The sequence below is a fragment of the Nipponia nippon genome, unplaced genomic scaffold (genome assembly GCF_047370975.1).
Source record: "Nipponia nippon isolate SJK-2023a ecotype South Korea unplaced genomic scaffold, ASM4737097v1 scaffold_6, whole genome shotgun sequence".
NCBI lineage: Eukaryota > Metazoa > Chordata > Aves > Pelecaniformes > Threskiornithidae > Nipponia > Nipponia nippon.
The window spans coordinates 79722337-79742098 of NW_028262380.1; the positions used below are offsets into that span (position 1 = coordinate 79722337).

A 19762-nucleotide genomic window follows, 5' to 3' on the forward strand; every position below is an offset into this window, starting at 1 on the left:
CGAGTAACAATTTCTGTGCGACATTACGTTACGGAAGAGTGAAGGGTTTTGAGCATGTACTGGTCTTTTACCAAGGTTCTCCCTGTGCTTGCTTAGGGAGAATAAGCACTTATTGACCTATGCTGTACTATAGGTGTGAGGGGAGGAGGAATAAAAAAATAAATTTTTACCATTCTCAGACAGGAATGCTATTGTGCCAACCCTACTAAGTGAGCTTTGTTCTGTTTGATTTTCTAATTAGCTATTCTTAGCAGGCTTAGATGCTAAATGCACAGCTGTGACTATAGAGTGAGGACCCAGCTGGCAGTAACCAGTGGTGCCTAATACTGAGCTTTGTTTCAGATAAACAAAGTACACAAATACAAACATAACCGGGTTTAATACCCGAAGCTTTCCCTGTTCAGCTGCTCGATTCAAATGTGTAATAGCACAAATGTCTCTTCTTTGAATATGGTTGCAAACCACCATTCCCCAATGGAGAGCACAGGCATACTATGCAACTTCTACTACAAAATGCTGCTCAGAGTGGACAAAACCAGATCTATTTCAAAATAAATAAATAAGAAGCCAGATGAAGTGATCTTTAGAAAGGAGATACTCACTGATAAATAAACAGAAAGGTACACAGACCATTTTTATTCGTGTCCTAACTTCTCTGGCATTTTCTAAATAGTACTTCCCTCATGTGAAATTTAAATGCTATATTAATACATTTTTAACCTCATTTCAAATTTTACTAAAATACAATGTTTCAGCACAGGCATTTAAAGGTCATATAGATGCCATTATGTGACCATTACTATCACTGAACAAACAGGGTCCTATCATATAATCTGAATGATATAAAAGAACACATCAGTCTACAGCAAACCCAGAGAAACACCATCACTTTAGGCAAAGTATGCTGCTTGTATTTACTTGCCGTGAGTTCCTAAATCAGTTTCCAACCAAAAATAGGGTGGGTTTTTTTTATTTGCTCTAACAAGCAAAGGACATGGGACACCACAGCAAACACCCGACTGCATAGAGCAGAGGATGGCTCACACCTCCCTGACTCAACACATCCAGCTGCCTTCTGCTGGCTCAGCCGAACATCTCCGCATCGGCTGGCGCATGTGTCACACTCTGAAGGTTATTTTTCCACTAACTGAATTCCTGCCTTTGAAAACCAATGGCCGCAAGGCAAATGTGCCCATCCCATGTTATCAGGGTTTGTTCCTTTTCGTATCATCAGGCTCAGTCAGTTCAATGAGCAGCCACGCTGCTCCCAACCAGGACAAGATCCTTCCCCACCCCACCATTTCCCTCTGGGTTAATTGCAAGTTAATCGTTCTCTTTTCTCAGGTACAAGTTGCCACCAGCCACCAACCTCCTCTGTTACAAACTTGTAACTAAACATATATTTTTCTGGTCTCTCGTCTCCATTTGTTCTCCTGAAGTCAAACTGAAACTTCTAAAAATGAAAAAGAGAAGGTGGAGTGTTTGTAAAGCCTCAGTAAGTTTACATCTTGTCTTCCCTAGATATACTGATGTTAGCTGACCTGCACCATATACTATTAAGATGCTGATAAATTTCATTCCGTTAATGAGATCTACCATACACAAAGCCCATGTGGTTAATATTCACATTGTTTTTTCATATTTTGTAGTTTGTGTTGGCATATAGAATAAGATAATTCCAAAACAATACTTTGTAGGCATTAAAAAAGCCTACTCAGATTATGGCATTAGACAAAATTCCTCTACTTTCTTGCTGGTTAAAGCCATGCTAACACTCTGTTGTGAAAGAAACTAAGACCTGAACTGTTTTCTATTAGGACCCCAAGCACTACTAAGTGCACTGTCATCCCATGTTAACCTAACAATGCTGTTAATAAAGTGCTTCTTCAATAATATTAGACACAGATTCAGCTCTGTTGAAATACAGACTTTTTCCTTTTATTTTTCTCACTCATTTTTTTGTGTGTATATATACACACACTGCATATTTGGCTTATCAAAATGCATTGGGAGGCAAAAAGTCCTTAAAGCCCTATGAAGCTTTTCAATGTCTAAAATGTTGCATTTTCCTGTCCCTGACCTCTACTGCCTTTTCCCATTTAACATCCAATACCAACAGAATGTTTAAGGCCATTTAACTTTAAAGAGGAATGAAATTCAGACTCAAAAACACAGGCAAGAAATACAGTACCACAAGCCTTTGTCTTTTCTCCCGTATCTCAGCCCTCTCTAGAGTTACAGGCATATCCAATAAAGCCTCCGAGAACACAGTCTACCTAAAACTAGAGGTCAACCAGAAAACTGCCGCGCAAGTACTTCCCTGATTCAACACTCTCCATCAAAAATCCATTACTCACTGGACCTTTGGCAAGCACCCTGGGAAAGCAGCCTTGCCTTTCAAATGAATGGAAGGTAGTCGAAAATAAGAGGCTTGCCCTTCAAGAGAGGTTATTAAAATCACTGCAGAGAGTAGCAGGTGCAGCAGAGGTATCCTCAAATCCAGGATTCAAATTAGAAACCTTGTTGACATTACCCCAGAGGCAATATTCTGTTGAAAAACAAAAAAACACCCCATTCACTTTCCTAAGCATGAAGCCCTGTCCTATAACTTGCAAGCATACATAGAAAAGTTTATGATTATTAAACATAAATACAAACGAAGGTTTTGCCAATCCTCCTACAGTTTCAGTAGCTGCATATGTAGTAGAAAAGCTGTACAAGTAACAGTTAAGAAAAGACACTTTTAAGTATGGAGACCGTTTTTACTTATTCCTTCTATAGAAGACGGGGTCAAATTAAATTACAGCAAATACAGTAAGAAGAAAACAGAAAAGTAGTGAATTTTAACCCAGACCTCTGCATTACAGATACTCACATATAGCCCCATCCATAAATCCACACTATAAATTAATTTAGGTGGGAACTTTTGTCTTTCGTTGTTCCAGTATGACACCTGTGCTCTGTAGATGGTAGGAGATACAATTCTAACCTGCAGCTTTGATTTAATAATGGCAGTTCTTCTTCATTTCCTCTTCAGATTAAATAGCTTCTCTTTCTCCCTGGAGCCTACCTCCTCCCTTCTCTTTTTTTTAATATTTATAAATATATATACATGCATATATATGTGTATATACACACACATCAGATATACACAGACATAATATACATACATTTTTATACAATAATTATGTATTTTAAACAGGCCATCAGTCATCACCCCTTCTTTAAGAGTCTTAAGATCAGCTGGCTTCTGAGCCTGTGTTGAAGTGATAAGATCTCACATCCTTTAACAAGACCTTCCTAATCTCCTCTGCTGCTCCTCCACTTGGTTGGGGTGACCAGAAACTCAGAAACTCCTAGGAGGGCCCCATCTACATGTGTGTGTCCCCCCACCGTCATTGGAAAAGCAGAAAGAGACCAAGCACCACAGCAGCACTCACTGCGCAATTCCCCATTTCCACCTCTTACAGGGCCGCTGCTCCCACTGGGTCTGGATGCAGGATGAATCCCCACAGCAGCTGCCAGGTATCCTGCCTCCATCTCCCCAGACGAGGATTATCCCATCCTGGCACAGCACAGTGCCCAGCAGCATCCCCTGGGTGGGCTGCACACAGCCTGGGAGAACTCCAGGAGATGCAATGGAGCTACAACCAGCAGCAGAACAGCAGGTGAAGGCTAATACTCAATTACAGAGGTGTACCACTGTGTTAAAAAAATAATTCTACTCAAAAGTTTTAAACAAAAAAATTAAATAAGAACATATGCAGCAGCATAGCAGGAATAGACATGGTTCGTCAACCTAGCCATACTGGAGCATCTGAGATTGGAGACTATGGCAGCTTCATGACTGTGGGTACCTGAAGAGCTCAGGCAAGGCTTTCTTGTGCAACAAAAGATTAATTGTCAGGGTGAGGAAGAAACTGTATGCAGAAATATATATCAGAGCCAAAATACATTATCATATGGTTCAGCACAGAATTTACACAATGCCCCATAATCTCCATTATCCTTAAAAAGACTTTTTGCCTCCCCAGCTGACTATCACATGCATTTTAAAAACAGCTCTAGAATTGCTTCACATCACCAGAAATTTACTGTCAAAAGTAGCTCTAAGAGCTATTTCCCAGACTTAAAAAAAACAAAATCATGGTGCTATGCCATGTGCAAAAACCTACTGCTACAGTCTGCAAGAGCTTATAGACAGTGTCCTTGAATTTGAATGAAGGAGAAAAATCCGATTGAGGAATAAATGTCTCTTTTTTCTTCCACCTAATTTTAAAGATAAATACCAGTATCAGCTAACACACACCTACTAAATATACAACCGTCAGCAAGCCTCAGGAAAAAAAAAAATTAGTGAAGATATTTCAAAGCCACCAATTTGTTACATAAATCTAGATCTATATAATAACAAGATTAGATAAGAGATCTACAGGGAGGAGTAAGTTACTGTAATTAATATTTGTTGACAGCTATGGCTAAAAGGACAGCTTCTACTTATGAAACGGTAACACCCTCCCTTGTAGCATAAGTTAAGTTTACTCAGGTACACAGGAATTAAAGAAGTGAACTGTCATTTGTTTCTTTTCCTATCAAACATAAATGGCATTCAGTCCAAAGTACCAAGTCAAGATCAGCATTGAAAAAAGCATAGTGTTATACAGAGGTAGTTATGAAACTTCATAAACTGTACGGATATGAAAAAAAGCAGGTCAATTTACGAACTACAGGGTATGCGTCATTTTAGTTTGGGATTTTTTTTCGTGAATACCGACAGATTATCTCAAGTACAACTGTATCCAAACTGCAGGATCCAACCTATGTCCCAAAGCACCTAAATCATCAGCTAGTTGATGGAAAGGAAACACTGCTCAGCTGCTTTTCTTGCAGCAAAGATGCCTGCTCATTTTGAGTGCCCTCTGCCCCTTCCTCACCAGGGCCCAGGTATTTCCTAAGGCAGCTGCTTGGAGCACCCATCAGGTTTCTACCCTGATTCAAGGACATATCTTATCAGGCTGATTAATGCCTAACTACATAACAACCTAGTCACAAGATAGATATGCCACAGCAGAGGTTTCCCCATTGTTTCTTAAAGCATATGGTACTTTTAAAAGCCAGCTTCATTCAGCTTCACAAGATCCCTCCAGAGAAGTGTAATAAGGAGGAGGCAGAGGAGCCTTTTACTTCCCTAATGGCCACTGACAGTTATCTGGAAAATAATGCCAGGTAACACCACACACTTAATAGTTTAAGTCAGCAATGACCTTAAAGACTTGATATTCTGTCTGTCTCTAGCTTTTGATCTTTTAAGGCTAGTTCTGCTCGCACTGTCCTCTATGGAATTCAAAGTACACTCTTTTTGGAGTTAACTCTACAAACCCCGGACTCTTTCCCATGTGCATGTAAGATTTTTATTCACTTATCGGTAATGGGTGCAGCCACATTAACCATCTCTAGTCTTTTACAGAGCACACTATTTATGCAAGAACCTTCTAAATCCATGCACTTTAACCAGTGGAAATCGCACATTAGCTACCACAGAAGACTATTTCTAACTGTGCAGTGTCTACTGCCTACGGTGAGCTTTGTGAAGCAATGATCAGCCCTTCCACCATGATGAAACACAGTGACACAAGCTCTGCTCAGCTCCATCCACCTGCAGCAGGGATCAGAAGAGCAGAAGGGAGGAAACATGCCATCATCAGGAATTTCAGCCACTGACTGACATCTCTGTAAAGGGCAAGACTAACCCTGCTATACCGAGGAGAAAGCTCCCAGCTACCCGCACCATGCCGCAAGGCACTGCAGGAAGCCAGGCAGAGGGGTGACCTCCAAAGGACCCACTGCTCTCCTCACCAGCTCTTGGCTCCTGCTCCTCAGCATGCCGATCACTGCAACCATGCCGAGGGACACTGCGCCAAGCGCAGACCAACACCGGGGCACTACCTTAGAGGGAGAGCAAAAAGGAGAACTGGAGCCTGGCGAAGGCTTCCCGAAGCACCTGCGCAGGCTGCAACTCAAAGACACATTTGCAGTTGGCGTACCACAGCCGGGTGCTGCACACTGCAGCTGTAATTGCTACAGAGCTCAGCAACAGCTAAAAATCATGCCCACCACATGAGCTAACTGCACGATCAGCTACTGCTGGTTTCAGATCTGTGCCCAGCAGTAAGGATACACCCTGGTAAGGTCAGTTCCCTTCACAGGTGACATACGAGATGCATGGCTAAGACACAGTCCCTGCAGGGACTGCAGCCTGCCCCTACCTGAGCACTGTGCCAGCACAGCAGGGCTCTGCATATACGCTGTGCACGCTTCAGCGGCTTGACTTTGGCTACGTCTATTGTGGTCCCCGATCCAAGCGCCCCGCCACAAAGCGCATCACTTAAAGCCCTCCAAATGCCAAGCACTGCTACAGACCCTTATGTCTGTCTCCTAGCAGACACCAGCAAGCATTTGGTTTGCAGGTGAAATAAAGCTTCCAGCTTAACCACCTCCAAAAATCTAGTTTACCTGCACCAAAAATACTCTACAAAGGGAACCTGCATGCACTAAGTGGGAATGACTGGGGGACTTACAAAACCCTTCCATTGCCCTGAGCCTAAATACTAACATAGATGGGACAGAGCAAAGCAAGAGTCAGGTTTGTTTCCTCTCACACACGCCAGTGCATTCCATGACAGACATTCAGCACCCCCTGATATGTGCTACCTTTAAATGTTGTGTTTTTCTAACTTTTCTTCAAAGAAAGTTTAAGGAAAACACACAGTGCTGACTGAGCAATCATATCCCCTGGACTTAAACAACAGCCATCCCATAACCGTTTAAAAGGCCTTGACCTTTGTCTCCTCTTTGACTGTTGAATTATTACTCTCTGCCTTTTCTTTAAGATATTACTTATAAGCAGAAAAGTAGAGCTTTTCAGTTATGTGTAGGTATTCTGATTTGGTTAAACAAACTACTTCTTCCCTTTTTTTTTTTGCGCTTCTGGCTTACCTTAATGCACCAGGCTAAAAGCTGAAGAAAATAAATTAGCAAAGGCTCCTGCCTTAGAGATGCAGCAATAGCTGAAAACAGTTGCAGCACTAGTATCCAATTTTATTCTACCAGAATAAAGCAATAGTTACGAATGTTACCTAACTGTTCAGTACAAACTACCCAGTAGTTTACCTACAATACATACCACAGTGGATTATGTGTTACAGGTTAGGCATGGACAAATTTTACAATAAAAGATGAACACACTGTCTCTCTCTCATTCAATCAAATCCTGCGCTTAGACCATTGTAAGAATGAATTGCCCAATAAAACTGAAGAGATGATAATGTCTCAGTTCACAAATAACTACAGGGGTTTTTACCCCCCCCCGCAGTAAGTATTGCCAGCATGTACTCTACCTACAGGTCTATTTCAAGGTCACTGTCAGTCTAGTTGTACTAAACATTTTACTTAACATTCCACTTTCTTGCACCTTAAGATATTGAAACACAGATGTTAACCTATTACCAGAGTAAATTTAGAAAGCACACAAAAATATATTCTCAAAAGGCTCCAAATATATATACTTATATATGTGTGTACAAATACATATCTCTATCTAGACACACACACATCCCTATAGCACAATGCTGAAAAAAAAAACCTGCTCCTTTCATTTTCTTCCACTCCATTTTATCGCAAAGAAAGTATCTGCTTTTGAGGACAGTTAACTTTTTACCCTAAAGACCAATCTACAGAGACAAGAAATAGATAATGCTGATGTAGTCTCCAAGTTTATCATGCCAAAACATTTTTCTTCTTACAGAAGAAGAAAATATCCATTTGTAAAGTGAAGAGCTGAAACTCAATCCAGCCAGCAAGGTCCTCCTGGAGGGAACAGGGCTGAACTTGGTTTAGAGAGCACAGGGCTACCTTTAGTCTGCTTTCTCAGGATCTCTGCACAGCCTGACACTTTCTAAACACAAACACATCAATGTACACACAGGAAGAACCAGTTTGAAGCAGCACTGTTATGGTCACCTATGATGACACCTCGGAGAACAGACATCACTATATGTTGGGATATAACCACTAGCATGTTCAGAATGCAAAGCAAGTGCCTGCCTTCATTCAGCTCAGATGCATTTAAAAGTTGAACTGGGCAGGAAAAAAAGATGAGGGAATCGGCTCGGTGCTCCACATCCTGCAGCCCAAATCAGAGAATTCTCACGTTTTCTGAGTTGGTGAAAAAAGGTACTGCTAAGTCAAAACACTACCAACAGTACAAAGAATAAAGAAAACCACAAACCTAAAAAAACTCCAGCCTTCCACGACCAATTTTCAGGCTAAAACAAGTGAAAAGTGGGCCTGGCAGTTTTCATTCCAAAAGCAAAGGCTGAATGAGGCATTTTTAGAACCAAATTGTGGAGCGCTGCAGGTCTACCTACCTATTTATCATGCATTAATAATCATCTCCAACTCAAGATCTATTTGTTTATGTATATATAAATAGAAATGTAAATGACATGGTTTTCTGTGAAATTTTGTTTTGCCTGTCACTCACCATTGCGCTGCTGAACAGAGGCATTTTGGATATCCGGTATCAAAGATCACACAGTATGCTGAAGTAATCTAACTTAATCATTAATCTGTGCAGCCAGAATTTCTGGAATCAATCCAGTCACTATCACTATTTCAGTCTGAAGTTCAACACCTGATGGCCAGGAAGCGTGGAGTGAAAATTCATATCCAAGTACAGTAGTGGTGCCATTTGTGTCAACTCACATCATCTCCATTTTCTGGCCTATATGCAGTTTCTTCATGCTTAAATACACACCTAGCTTTAAAGACATTTTTACCTATCAAACCAAGGGAAGCAAACTCTCCATAAAACCACTAATACCATGAAATTAGATAGTATAACCTATCAGCAGGCTTCTTTAAGCATAAGCAGTATTCATCCGTTCTCCCTTCTTCCCATTTTAACCCACGCTTGGTCAGAAGCTACAGATGTAATTTCCAAGGTAGCGTGCACTCGTTTTTCCTCTACTGTACCATTAAGCGCCTTACTCAAAAGCAAAATACTTCCTGCGACCACATAAAGGCTCGTTTCGATGAGTTTGTGTCCAACAGTTCCCCTCACCACCACCCCAAGCTACTTCCAGTGACTTCAAGGGTACATTTCACCAAGCAACAACACAAGACACTAGATCCCATTTGAAATTCACTGCTTAAAAACTGCCACTCGTCATATGAGGTCAAGCAGATACCACAGAAATTACTGTAAAGCTCAGCAAACCTTACTTCTGGCAGTGGGCTGGCTGGTTTGGTTAGGATTCCTCCCACATAAACAACATTGGGTAGCGTAGGTCTTGGAAACTCCAGTGCTACATCAGTACAAAGCATCCACAGGCTGGATCCATGAACCAAGTCATACATGGACCGTTCTGGCAGAACCTTGTATTTCTGCATTATCCTTTCATATTTTGGCAGAACCAAAAAACTGACTCCAAATCTTGAAATAAGATAAACAACAGTATTTTTAATCCTCTCAAATAGGTTCATGTGATCTGTGAGCAGCGAGTTAAATTCTGGAACGTAAGACAGGGGAGCTGGAGCACCCACTTCTGCTGGATACCAGAGGCCAGTGGAGAAGACGGCATATTTAACCCCTAAAAGATGAGCTATAACAAATCCACACATCTCATTGGGATCTACCAGGAGCAGGTCAAATTTTTCCTGTTTCAGGGCATGCATGAGGTTTCGGTTGCCAACCATCATGTCACAGTTCTTGGAATAGTGGTCCAGGATATCGAACAGTTCGAGGGCTGTCAGTCTCCCAGAGAAGATGCTCCTCATCTTGGACTGGAGAAAATCATCCGAGGTGCTGCTGTTAAAGATCCCTGGGTAGCGCTGAAGTCTGTAGTGATTAGATGGAGGAATCTCTCTGCCCTCAGAGAGGAGAAACACTGTCTGGTGACCTTGGTCATGCAAGGCTGAGGCCAGAGTCTTGAAAATATAAAGATGGCTTTCAAACATAATTGGCGGCACAACAACAATTTTGGCAGCCCTCGCTATCCCGACAGCACTCCACAGGAGAATGAAAGCTGGAGCGTACAGCTTCATAGCTGAAATGAGAAATAAAAGCATTACATCAACAGAACACAGGTTTGTATGCTACATGGGAATTAATAAAAGTTATTATGTAGCTGTCCCATGAAAGCTAATCACATCTCCCTATTTCAAAAACATCTTTGCAGTGGTCACAGGGAACAAGAGAGCCACTCGGCTTCAGAGCACATTTGGTAATGCTCAACTTCCAGCAAGGTCTGCCTTTTACCCTCCCCTCCCTTTCCATCAGGCATTAAGGGTAGACAAGACACTTCTTCCAACACAGATACCAAGATGGCACCTGCACTAAATGGCAGGAAAAACAACTGAGACAGCAAGGTTGGCACCCTCCATGGAGATACCGCGTGCACCGCTTCCGAATTATATATACACACCATCCAAGAGGTCTAAGAGCTTGAAGTCAGCTCAAAGCTAGATCCTACTACGTTTGGGATTACATTTAAAAGTACAACTGCATTATTGTCATTGTAATGTATTAAGTGAATAAGAAGGACGCTAAGTTCAAAGACCCAAAGGCTAAAATCCTGTATTTATTCACACCTGAAACCCAAAGGACGCACTGGTGATTTTCAGTGCATAGGATATAAGATTATTCTTCTATAAATACAATTCAGTCTTGCCCCTTCAACTGGAACTACTAGTATGTCCATTTTAATTTTATACTTTGAGCACACCATACTTCACATTATTGTTAACATGGTTATGAGCACTTCTACTGCAAGGTCTTGTCTGATAGCCACCCACAGCTTTCAAGCTGTCCTCCTTCACATTGCAACTCTCTATTCTGTTTTCAGGATAGCATTTTCTGCTGTTTTGTTTTCATATCAGCCAAAGGCAATAGAGAAGATTTTTTTTCCTCCTAAAAGGACATACAAATTCACGCAATGTTTTTCTTTAGTATCAACACTGATCAGACACACGGGGGGTGCAAAGTCAAAATTGGGCAGGAAGATGAGAACCAACTTAACTACTTTGAGCTTTCAAAAATTACTCTTTGTCTATGAGAACAAGTGAAACAATGGGAGTTAGTACTACACACGTGAACATTGCAACTTCCACTGAAGCACTTTTAGACGTACTGGACTCTGAATCTACTTAAATCAGGACTTGAGCATGCCCTCAAGCACAAACTCTAACCTATGCTGAAAACCCCACTGCCATCCTAAACACACACACGCACATTTCCTGACAGTAGCAGGCTGCTGGGGGAAGGGAAAATACTCCCCCCCCTCCTTGTTTTGGTGAGTAAAGCCTATAAAACACTGTATGCACCAGATGAAAGCAAAGCGCATTAGAAGCACAGGAAGGGCATGTCAGAAAGCTCCTCAGTTACTTTAACTCTCCTAGGACAGAGAAACAAATGCAAGCCAAACCAAACAATCTGCTCTTTTCTCATGCCAAACCAATCCACGTGGAAACCCGAGTCTGTTGCAGTGTCCTTTATCAAAAAGCACAACAGAAAGAGATAACATTGCTACTCAGTCCTTGTTATCTCCTTACAGTATAGTCTTACAACCTTCCGACAACAGATTGCTCAGGACTTTTTTTTTTAGATTTTTTTTTAATGTTATGCAGATTACCAGCTCACCAACAGGGCATCTCGTATTTGTATTGCTACTACATAATACTGAGCTTTCTGGATGATGCCCCAATTTTCTCCTACTCCAGCTTCTGCAAGTTGCTTGACTTTGAACCATTTATAAGCATGCACCAAGCCCAAGTGAAGTTGGGAAATTACTACAAGGTACATTGACTGTTTAAATCAAGTTTTTGTGTGAAAAGTTTTCTTACTGGATTTGAAGCCTCCTCCACACTCGTCTTCAGAAGGTATTAGCCACTGCCTAGGAGATTACCAACCATCACTTAGAGAACTCTACCAATTTTAAATTAATTACCACCAGTAGTAGCACGTGCACATATGCATGCACAAAAAAGTTCATTCCAGCAGACATGCTTTTTTTGTGGGTTTTGTTCTTTTTTCTTTCCCAAGACACAGCCGACAGCATGAAGATGCACAGTAAAACCTTACAGTACCCATGGGCAAGTAGTGACGAACTAAAACACGGAGAATTTATTGAGATCTCCACACCACCACCACATTCACAGGCTGACACAGTGTTCTGGGAAGTACTCAGAGGCTTCACTGTTTCTAGGCACAAAGCTCAGTTTTACAGCGATAACACTTCAGGGGAAGAGGGAGGAAATTACTTGCTGCAAATATTACCAGTAGCATGAGGTCTTCACTATACTGCACCATTGTCTGACATCAGGAGAGATCCGTTTCTTTTTTAAGCTACTTCAGTTAGGGTGATGGGGATTACCATAAAAGATCTCCTCCTCAGCAAATTGTAGTAGTTTAATTGAACTAAACAGCAATCCTATTCACTCTCCAATAAAGTTGGAAAAAGCATTCTTACTAAAGAAACAGCTTTCCTCCCAGCATGACGGCCTGACCTGCCAGCAAGTATAAGGTATTAAGTTGCCTTTTTAGTTTAGTCCTTTGCTTTCACTGGAGGCTTCTAGAAAACCGCAGCACCCCACAGAGCTCAGCTGCCCTCCCAGCAGCTCCCGTTCAAAGGACATGCCAGCACTGAGCCCCGCTCACCATCCCACTTTGCTCCCACCCGTAAAACACAGGTTTCAAACCGCAGCAGAGGGTAGTACAACTGCAAAAGTACACAGGCTTGGCATAACATTCAATATTGGTACCAACAAGCCATGTTCAGCTATCTTCAACAGGGCCCCACTGGAAGATAACACTCATTAGGTAAGTGCAGTTTTAAAAAAATAAGTAAATAATGGTTCGTCATTAAAATATCCAAGAAAAATGACTAATCACACTTGGAAAAAACCCATTATTGATTACATCTCCCTATGCTATAAGCATTCCCACAGTATTAAGTTACTGCTCCTGTCAACAATAGCAGTATTACAAAACCATGAATGGAGGTGTAGGATTGGGAAACTCAAACAGTTAACATTTCTATCAGTGGCATAAATCAAAGGTACCAGGAGCCCAAGGGGTAGTCATGATCCAGGCATTACCAGGTGCAGGCATGCCAGCTGTACTTTGATCTCCTAACCCAATACAGGCCCGGAGCACAGCGCAGGAAGATACAATCCTTAGCCCTAAGGCCTATTTTCCTCAGCCAGGGTTATGCACGTGCCACCAAAAGCCAGGGGAGCTACAGCTGTACTTCACTGGGATGACAACAGTACCACCCCACCACTTCCTATCCCCACCCTCACCAAACAGCAACCTTTTAAGCAGGAATCACATTGGATATTTTACTCTTTATGAAGGTACTATAAAGCACTACCTACCCAACATGAAAATCTGTCAATATAACTAGAAGCAATTTACCAAACACTAATTGTTGCTAGACCTCTTGAGGTCTATCAGCATCAAGAGACAACATAACACTTCACCAGGAGTCTGTAGCTTGCAGTATCTTCAGAACCGATAATACATTTTTGAGAAGTTATTATTTTTTTATGCATTTTCAATGCATCTTCCACAGGTACAGGAAAAAGTATGTACAGGATCTGCCAAGCCACAGAGAGATTAAACAGATGATGCTACTAGAGAAATGCCAATTACGTGACATTTTTACTGGGGAAAAAAGGCATTAACCTTATATTGAATTTTGGCAGGAACCTGCAGGATGAAGCCTCATCGTTTCACCCCCTGGCCAGTCAGAAGCAGGGAGCTTGGAAGGTTTGTATTTAGCAGGAACAAGGGCAATGTGTAACAGCACTATGTAATCACGAGCATAACTCCCATTTGGCAGACTGGGAGGGGGGGGGGAAGACATAGGTGGTCGGTGCCATCAGTAGGGCAAAAACATACAACTACACAAGCTCAGCTCCAGATGGCCCTTCGCTCCAACTGTCCTCAGCAATGAAGTCCTCCAGCACATCAGGCATTTCCACCAAGACAGGGAGAGCTGCGGAAGCTTGCCTATTTCAATGGGAATTTCCGATTCGGCTCTTCTCCAAATGGCGTGAGCAGCACCTAGGCAGAGGGGGCTTTATAGGGGCTAGGAAAATGAGGAGGTGGTGCTCAGCTGGAAGCCAGCTAATGAAAACCAGGGCACAAGGACTCTTCCCACTAACTTCCAGTCATACTCCAGGGGGGAACTCCCAGAATAAATCACTTGACAAAAATAAATGAAAAGGATCAACATCCAACACAACTGCTTTCTGTTTCTGAATACCAGGAGCATGAGAAAGAATTGTCAAGTGTCCTGACAGAAAAGAAGAAAGAAAACCCAAAGCCAGAGGATGATGCATTTCTTCAAGATAATTAACAATATAAGACCATTTTCTACCTCTATCTTAAGTCCTTCTGCTTAGGATTTGCCTCCATTAAATAAGATGGTTTCAGTGTCTGTTAGCTGGTACATAATATCCTTTAATAGAGGGTATAAAGAAAAAAAACAAGTTTTCTGAAGTTTCAGGAAAAAAAAAAAAGCACCAACACCCCACAAAATTACCACTGAACTGAAGCCATTACTACTTTCAGCCAAAAAGCCCTGAAAGCAATGGTATGGAAAAAAAAAAACAGAGATGCAGAGTGGCTTTGTATGAGTGAAACCAATTGCCAACTGCAAACAGTTCACCTATTGGAGTGCAGCAAGAAAAAGTTAAATATTAAAGAGGTTAAACATTAAGCCTATTCCAACAGCTTCTCAAAGTTTGACCTACATGTGGTTTTTTTCAAATGAAAGAGAAAGTATGAGTTTTAAAGTGTGTTACAGAAAACCAAATACATCCACAAAAGACTGCTGGAGGGATGTTTTCAGCTGACCGAAACAGTCCTAAATGCCTTTTTTTAAGAAGTATTCATCCAGAAAGACCAAGCAGGATCTAGAAGAAGTGTGACTATACAAAAATTGGTGACTTTCAGAAGAAAATAAGAGGGAAGATCCTTCCCCCCCATTGTTCAAAGGCCTGACACTTGAAAATTGGGCAACATGGAAAGAAACTGAATGACATTTACATTTATATAAGTTATATTAAAGTCTTATGTTTAAATTAATATTATAAAACTGAATACTACAGTTTATATTTCAACCTTAAAAAATGGTTTAAAAATAATGCCAATTATTAATTTCTGTAACAGTCAATTACAGTACTGGAATACACACCGAAGATTAGATTTAATGCCAATCCTTAATAATCTGCTAATCACTCTGTAATTAAACTTTAGAGGCATGTTTGGGGTTTTCTTCTGCTTTGTACCACTGGCTGCCTACCTACTGTTTCTGAAACTCACAGAAATAACCATTTTCAAGCCAGCAATACCATTGTCAGCGTTTTCCTCCATTGTAGTGAGATCTAGAAGCAAAAGAGGCTTTCGAGCACCTCCGTATGCAGCACAGCTTGAATTCAAACTCCACAAGTATTTATCACTAGTCAAAAAAGTAAACAGTTCTTACATACTTACATGTACCGTAATGATAAAGAGTCTTTTTCATTCCTTAGTAACACATAACACTCCTGGCTTCTAAAGCAGCAAATGAGGTTTTACAGAGATTGAGTTCAGTGATGCTATTAGCTTTTTCAAGTTCCTCCCTTCCTTTCAGCCTTTCTTTAGATTTGCTAAGGTTTGTTGAGTTTACCTGGGCAGTTTGGTCAGAAGAGTGGGACCTCTGCCTAGAAAGGCGCCCTTCATAGCCAACAGCAGCGCTGTACTGACAGCAAAGGAGCAATCTTTCTACCTGCTGATCACTCTCACCTTACCCAAAGAGCTCAAATTACTCATTACAATTTAACCAATACCAGTACACATTAAAAGGGGCAGGCTTACCAACTAGACTTCCACCTCTGCAAACCCAAGCATTGATGCTAATTAGCACCAAAATGACTATGCCCAAATAGAAAGCTAATCATGTGCATCACACGAGTATCATTATCAAAAGGGGGGAAGCTTGAGATTTGTATGCATTTCGGCAAATGGCGCTACTGCAAACTGCCACCAGAGTTCTGATGAACATGCAGATTTATTACTTGACCTTGCTCACAGTGTTGTCCTCTCTCTCTACTACCAGTTCATTACACAAAAGTCAGTATTTTAGAAGGGAGAATACAAACCCTGCTTTTAGGGCTGTCAACTCCCCAAAATTTCACATTAGTGATCTGAGCCAATTAGAACAAAAGGGAGAAAAACAGAAAACTTTCTTGGACCAAAAAGAAAAGAGATTTTATCAGCAACTAAACTTTTAATAGAAGTTGCAAATCTGATGCAGCTTCCACATAGGGAGAGTGGATTTTGACCAGCTCTTAATAAAAGGAAGCATTAACGAGGAGAAAGAAATGAGTACGGAACTCATTGTTATCTGTGTTATTCGATTTATTAAAGCTCCAGTTCTGCCCTGCCTACTCAAAATCCCATTGGCATTAACTTATTTTATGTGGAAATCTGTTTGCTTTAGCTGTTATTAAACACAGTTTTACAGATAAAAGCATGGTATCCAACTTCAGACTTGTAAACATTTCAGTTAAACAAATACAGAACCAAGCCTTAGAATGCTAGTTGCATGACCAAAGGCCCTGTAAGCAAAGCATTTTATCAAGCCTAAGATAGCAAGGAACGACTAACAAAAAAGCACTTACAGTTAGCATAAAGCTGAACAAGGAAGAAAATATTCCAGGACAAACAAAAGCTTCCCTAAGACTGCTTACAGGATGATTCAGTGATAAAAATACAGCTAAAATTTGGTTTGGGTGCATGTATCAGCCACATGCAAGCAGCTGGTATTGAAGACAAAAACATATACATACACACAAGCATGAATGCAATGCATGGATTCCAAATTGGGGAAGAGTGGACAGAGAAGAGAGGGGTTTCTTCCCTGTTTGTGACATCCTCCAAAACACCTCTTGAAACAATACAAATAATTTTTCAAGTCCCCCTCAAGACGTTTTCTTTAATATTTAATACCAGTCCACATCAGTAACTTTTTGTGAATCACTAGATTAAGGAAATGCTACCTATACGAGGAAACGCACTGATCAAATTATGTATAACAACTATCTCTGAAGACAATCAAATTATCACCGATACAGGAAGATTTCAATTAGTGGCATAACAGACAACAGTAAGAAAGACCATGTTCTTCAAGCTAAAAGTACAGCTTCACTCCTAAACCCTTTAAGCTGGCAATTGTAAACTATGTTCTTAATCCATAATACTGCTTGTACTCCACATATTCTGTAGGTAATAGGAAATACTACTCCACAATCCTTTAGGAGCATTAAAGTAAATCAGGCCCGTAAGCTGACTTCAGGCAGCAAACTGCAGTTTAAGATTAAGCAGCAGTTGCTACTAAGCAACCCATGTGCTTTAGAACAGATGAAAGCATCAGAAACATGTGAACACACAGAGCCTTGGAGCAGCAAGCCATTGTATTATCTAGGAAGAGAGACTCTGATAACAGGCATTGCACAACCTTTGGATTTATATTCTTATATTTTTCCTATCACACATCTTGTTACTAATTGCTGAGGTAGTGCATTCTATGATTGCCATTTTGTGTCACAATGTTTTAGAAAAGTGGCAAGATTTAGCTTGTAACTACAGGCTCTTATTACAACCAAATGAATAAATCAAGAAATTAGTAGAAATGCTTAGTAAGAAAACTTGTGCACATAAACAAGAGCAGGCTTTCACATTTACTTTGTACAGTTTCTTGAACAACTACATCCTTCCATTCAATGACTGAAGCATTTCAACAAGTACAAGAATGTCACATCTACAGATAAGAGAGAGGAAGAATTATAGGCTGTAATCATCTGCCAGAGACTTACTGTGTCAGTTATGCAAACAACAAAGGAGTTATTAAGAGCAAGTCAAAAGGATATGCAATTTACGAAACACCTTTTAGTAACAACTTATTTGTGTAACAGGTTTTATCAAACACTGCAGGATTTGACCTAAGTTTTTGTACTCATGAGCTGTGGAAAAACAATTTTAAAAAAACTCACTCAAAAGGCAGCAAAGTAGAGGAGAAGAGATACTCCTCTTTCAAAAATATAGGTTCTACAGTTAGTACACAAAATATTTTCAACAAACATGCTAGCAGATAAATCTTTTTTAACAAGTTACATGGGAATAGATTATGCAAGGCATAATGTCCTATTAATATGAATTTATAGCAATTGACCAAGGTATAATATTCTTGCTAGCGCTTTGCCGCTGGCTTTCTGAAAGGACTTAAAATGAGTCTTCACAGTTAAGGAAAACCATCCTAAACTTCTGAAAAGATTGATTATATCTAGGAAGATGAAAGATTTACAAAGATTGCCTTTGTTATTCTATGAATAGATTCTAAATTTAGACAAGATTCCTAAAGTTATTAACAGTCATACATTCAATCTTTTAAACAAAGTCACTTATAAACCATCGCAAGGCCTGCATACTTTGGGATGATAATACTGCAGCATTGACAGCATCAATCAAAAAGAGATTTACCCGAGGGTAATAAAGCCTAATTAAATATTTTCATAACATGAAGTATATTACAACAGGGCAAAGGCACATCCCCCTTCACACAACTTACATTTCTTAACACTATGCACTAGAACTGAGCAAACAGTATCCAGTTATTCTTAACGCTCTATGCACTAGAACTGAGCAAACAGTATCCAGTTAAAAATATATAACTGTATTGAATGTCACTATTGTACCAGTATCTGTTTTCAAGATTCAGTCCAACTAACTGCATGAAAGTGAGTTTCGTAAACATTTTACACCCTATGAAACACTGATGTTCACAGACCTACCAGATAAGGTAATTAAACCAATTCAAAATGCCTGAGAACATATTTTTAATAACCCAAATCAAAGTTAAAAGGGCAAGAAGAGCAAGTTCTTCTTCAAGGGTTTCAAGATCCTTATCATCTATAAGTCTTTCACCTTACATAGTGGGGATTAGCATTTGCAAATATTAGTCTACCTGTCAATGTTTTGGTAAAACTGAGTGCTACTGCAAATCCTTCTCTGAGGCTTAGCCAGGCCTAAAAGCCCGCCATGAAGAAAAACCTCATCCTTTCTGCCACTGGCCTAGGTCCAAAGCAGCATAGCAAGACCAGAACAGGCTACCAGCCCCAGCACCTCAGCAGCTGCACTGTACCCCCAGAACTGGGAGCAGGGGAGAAAATGGTGTAGAGGCACATCACTAGGACAACTCAGGTCAGGCTGTGCTTATTACTTCGGGTCCCACGCCAGAGTAAAGCTGACCACGTACAGCACAGGGTGTTGCAATGGAGCTGATGGGCCATTCCCGACCTCAGGACAGAAAGGAAGCACAGCGCAGAAACCTGAGAATTGAAAGGCCTGCTCCAAAACCTAGGCACCTTCAACCTAATGCAACCTGACTTCAGTGTGCAAGCGACTCAGATTTCTCCACATTGGCGCTATTATGCAGGTCTTGTCCTTGCTGCCCATGGTTACTCCCCTCCCAGCACCTTGGAAAGTTAAATGCTAACTACATATAATGAAAAAGCCATCTATTTGGAAGTCAGACACATATATTCCTTGTGAAGAGATTTGTCTAGTCTATCCAAACCAACATGAGAATGCTTTCTGACAAATTATACATCTTCCTCACGGCTACTGTGAACTCACAGAAGACAGTATTTTGGCATA

General features: G+C 40.7%; 1 protein-coding gene across 4 annotated transcripts in view; it reads right to left on the reverse strand.

The window, feature by feature from the left end:
• The window catches only part of UGT8 (UDP glycosyltransferase 8), a 45201-nt gene that overhangs the window by 15286 nt on the left and 10153 nt on the right, over positions 1-19762 (reverse strand). For 3 of the 4 annotated variants that reach the window (XM_087737060.1, XM_087737063.1, XM_087737062.1), the window contains exon 2: positions 9283-10106. In XM_087737060.1, the coding sequence (XP_087593186.1) occupies positions 9283-10104 (822 nt within the window). In that variant the 5' untranslated portion in view covers positions 10105-10106. Of the gene's footprint in view, positions 1-9282; positions 10107-15734; positions 15812-19762 lie in introns of those variants that run through there. The other variant, XM_087737061.1, reaches the window with a different exon arrangement.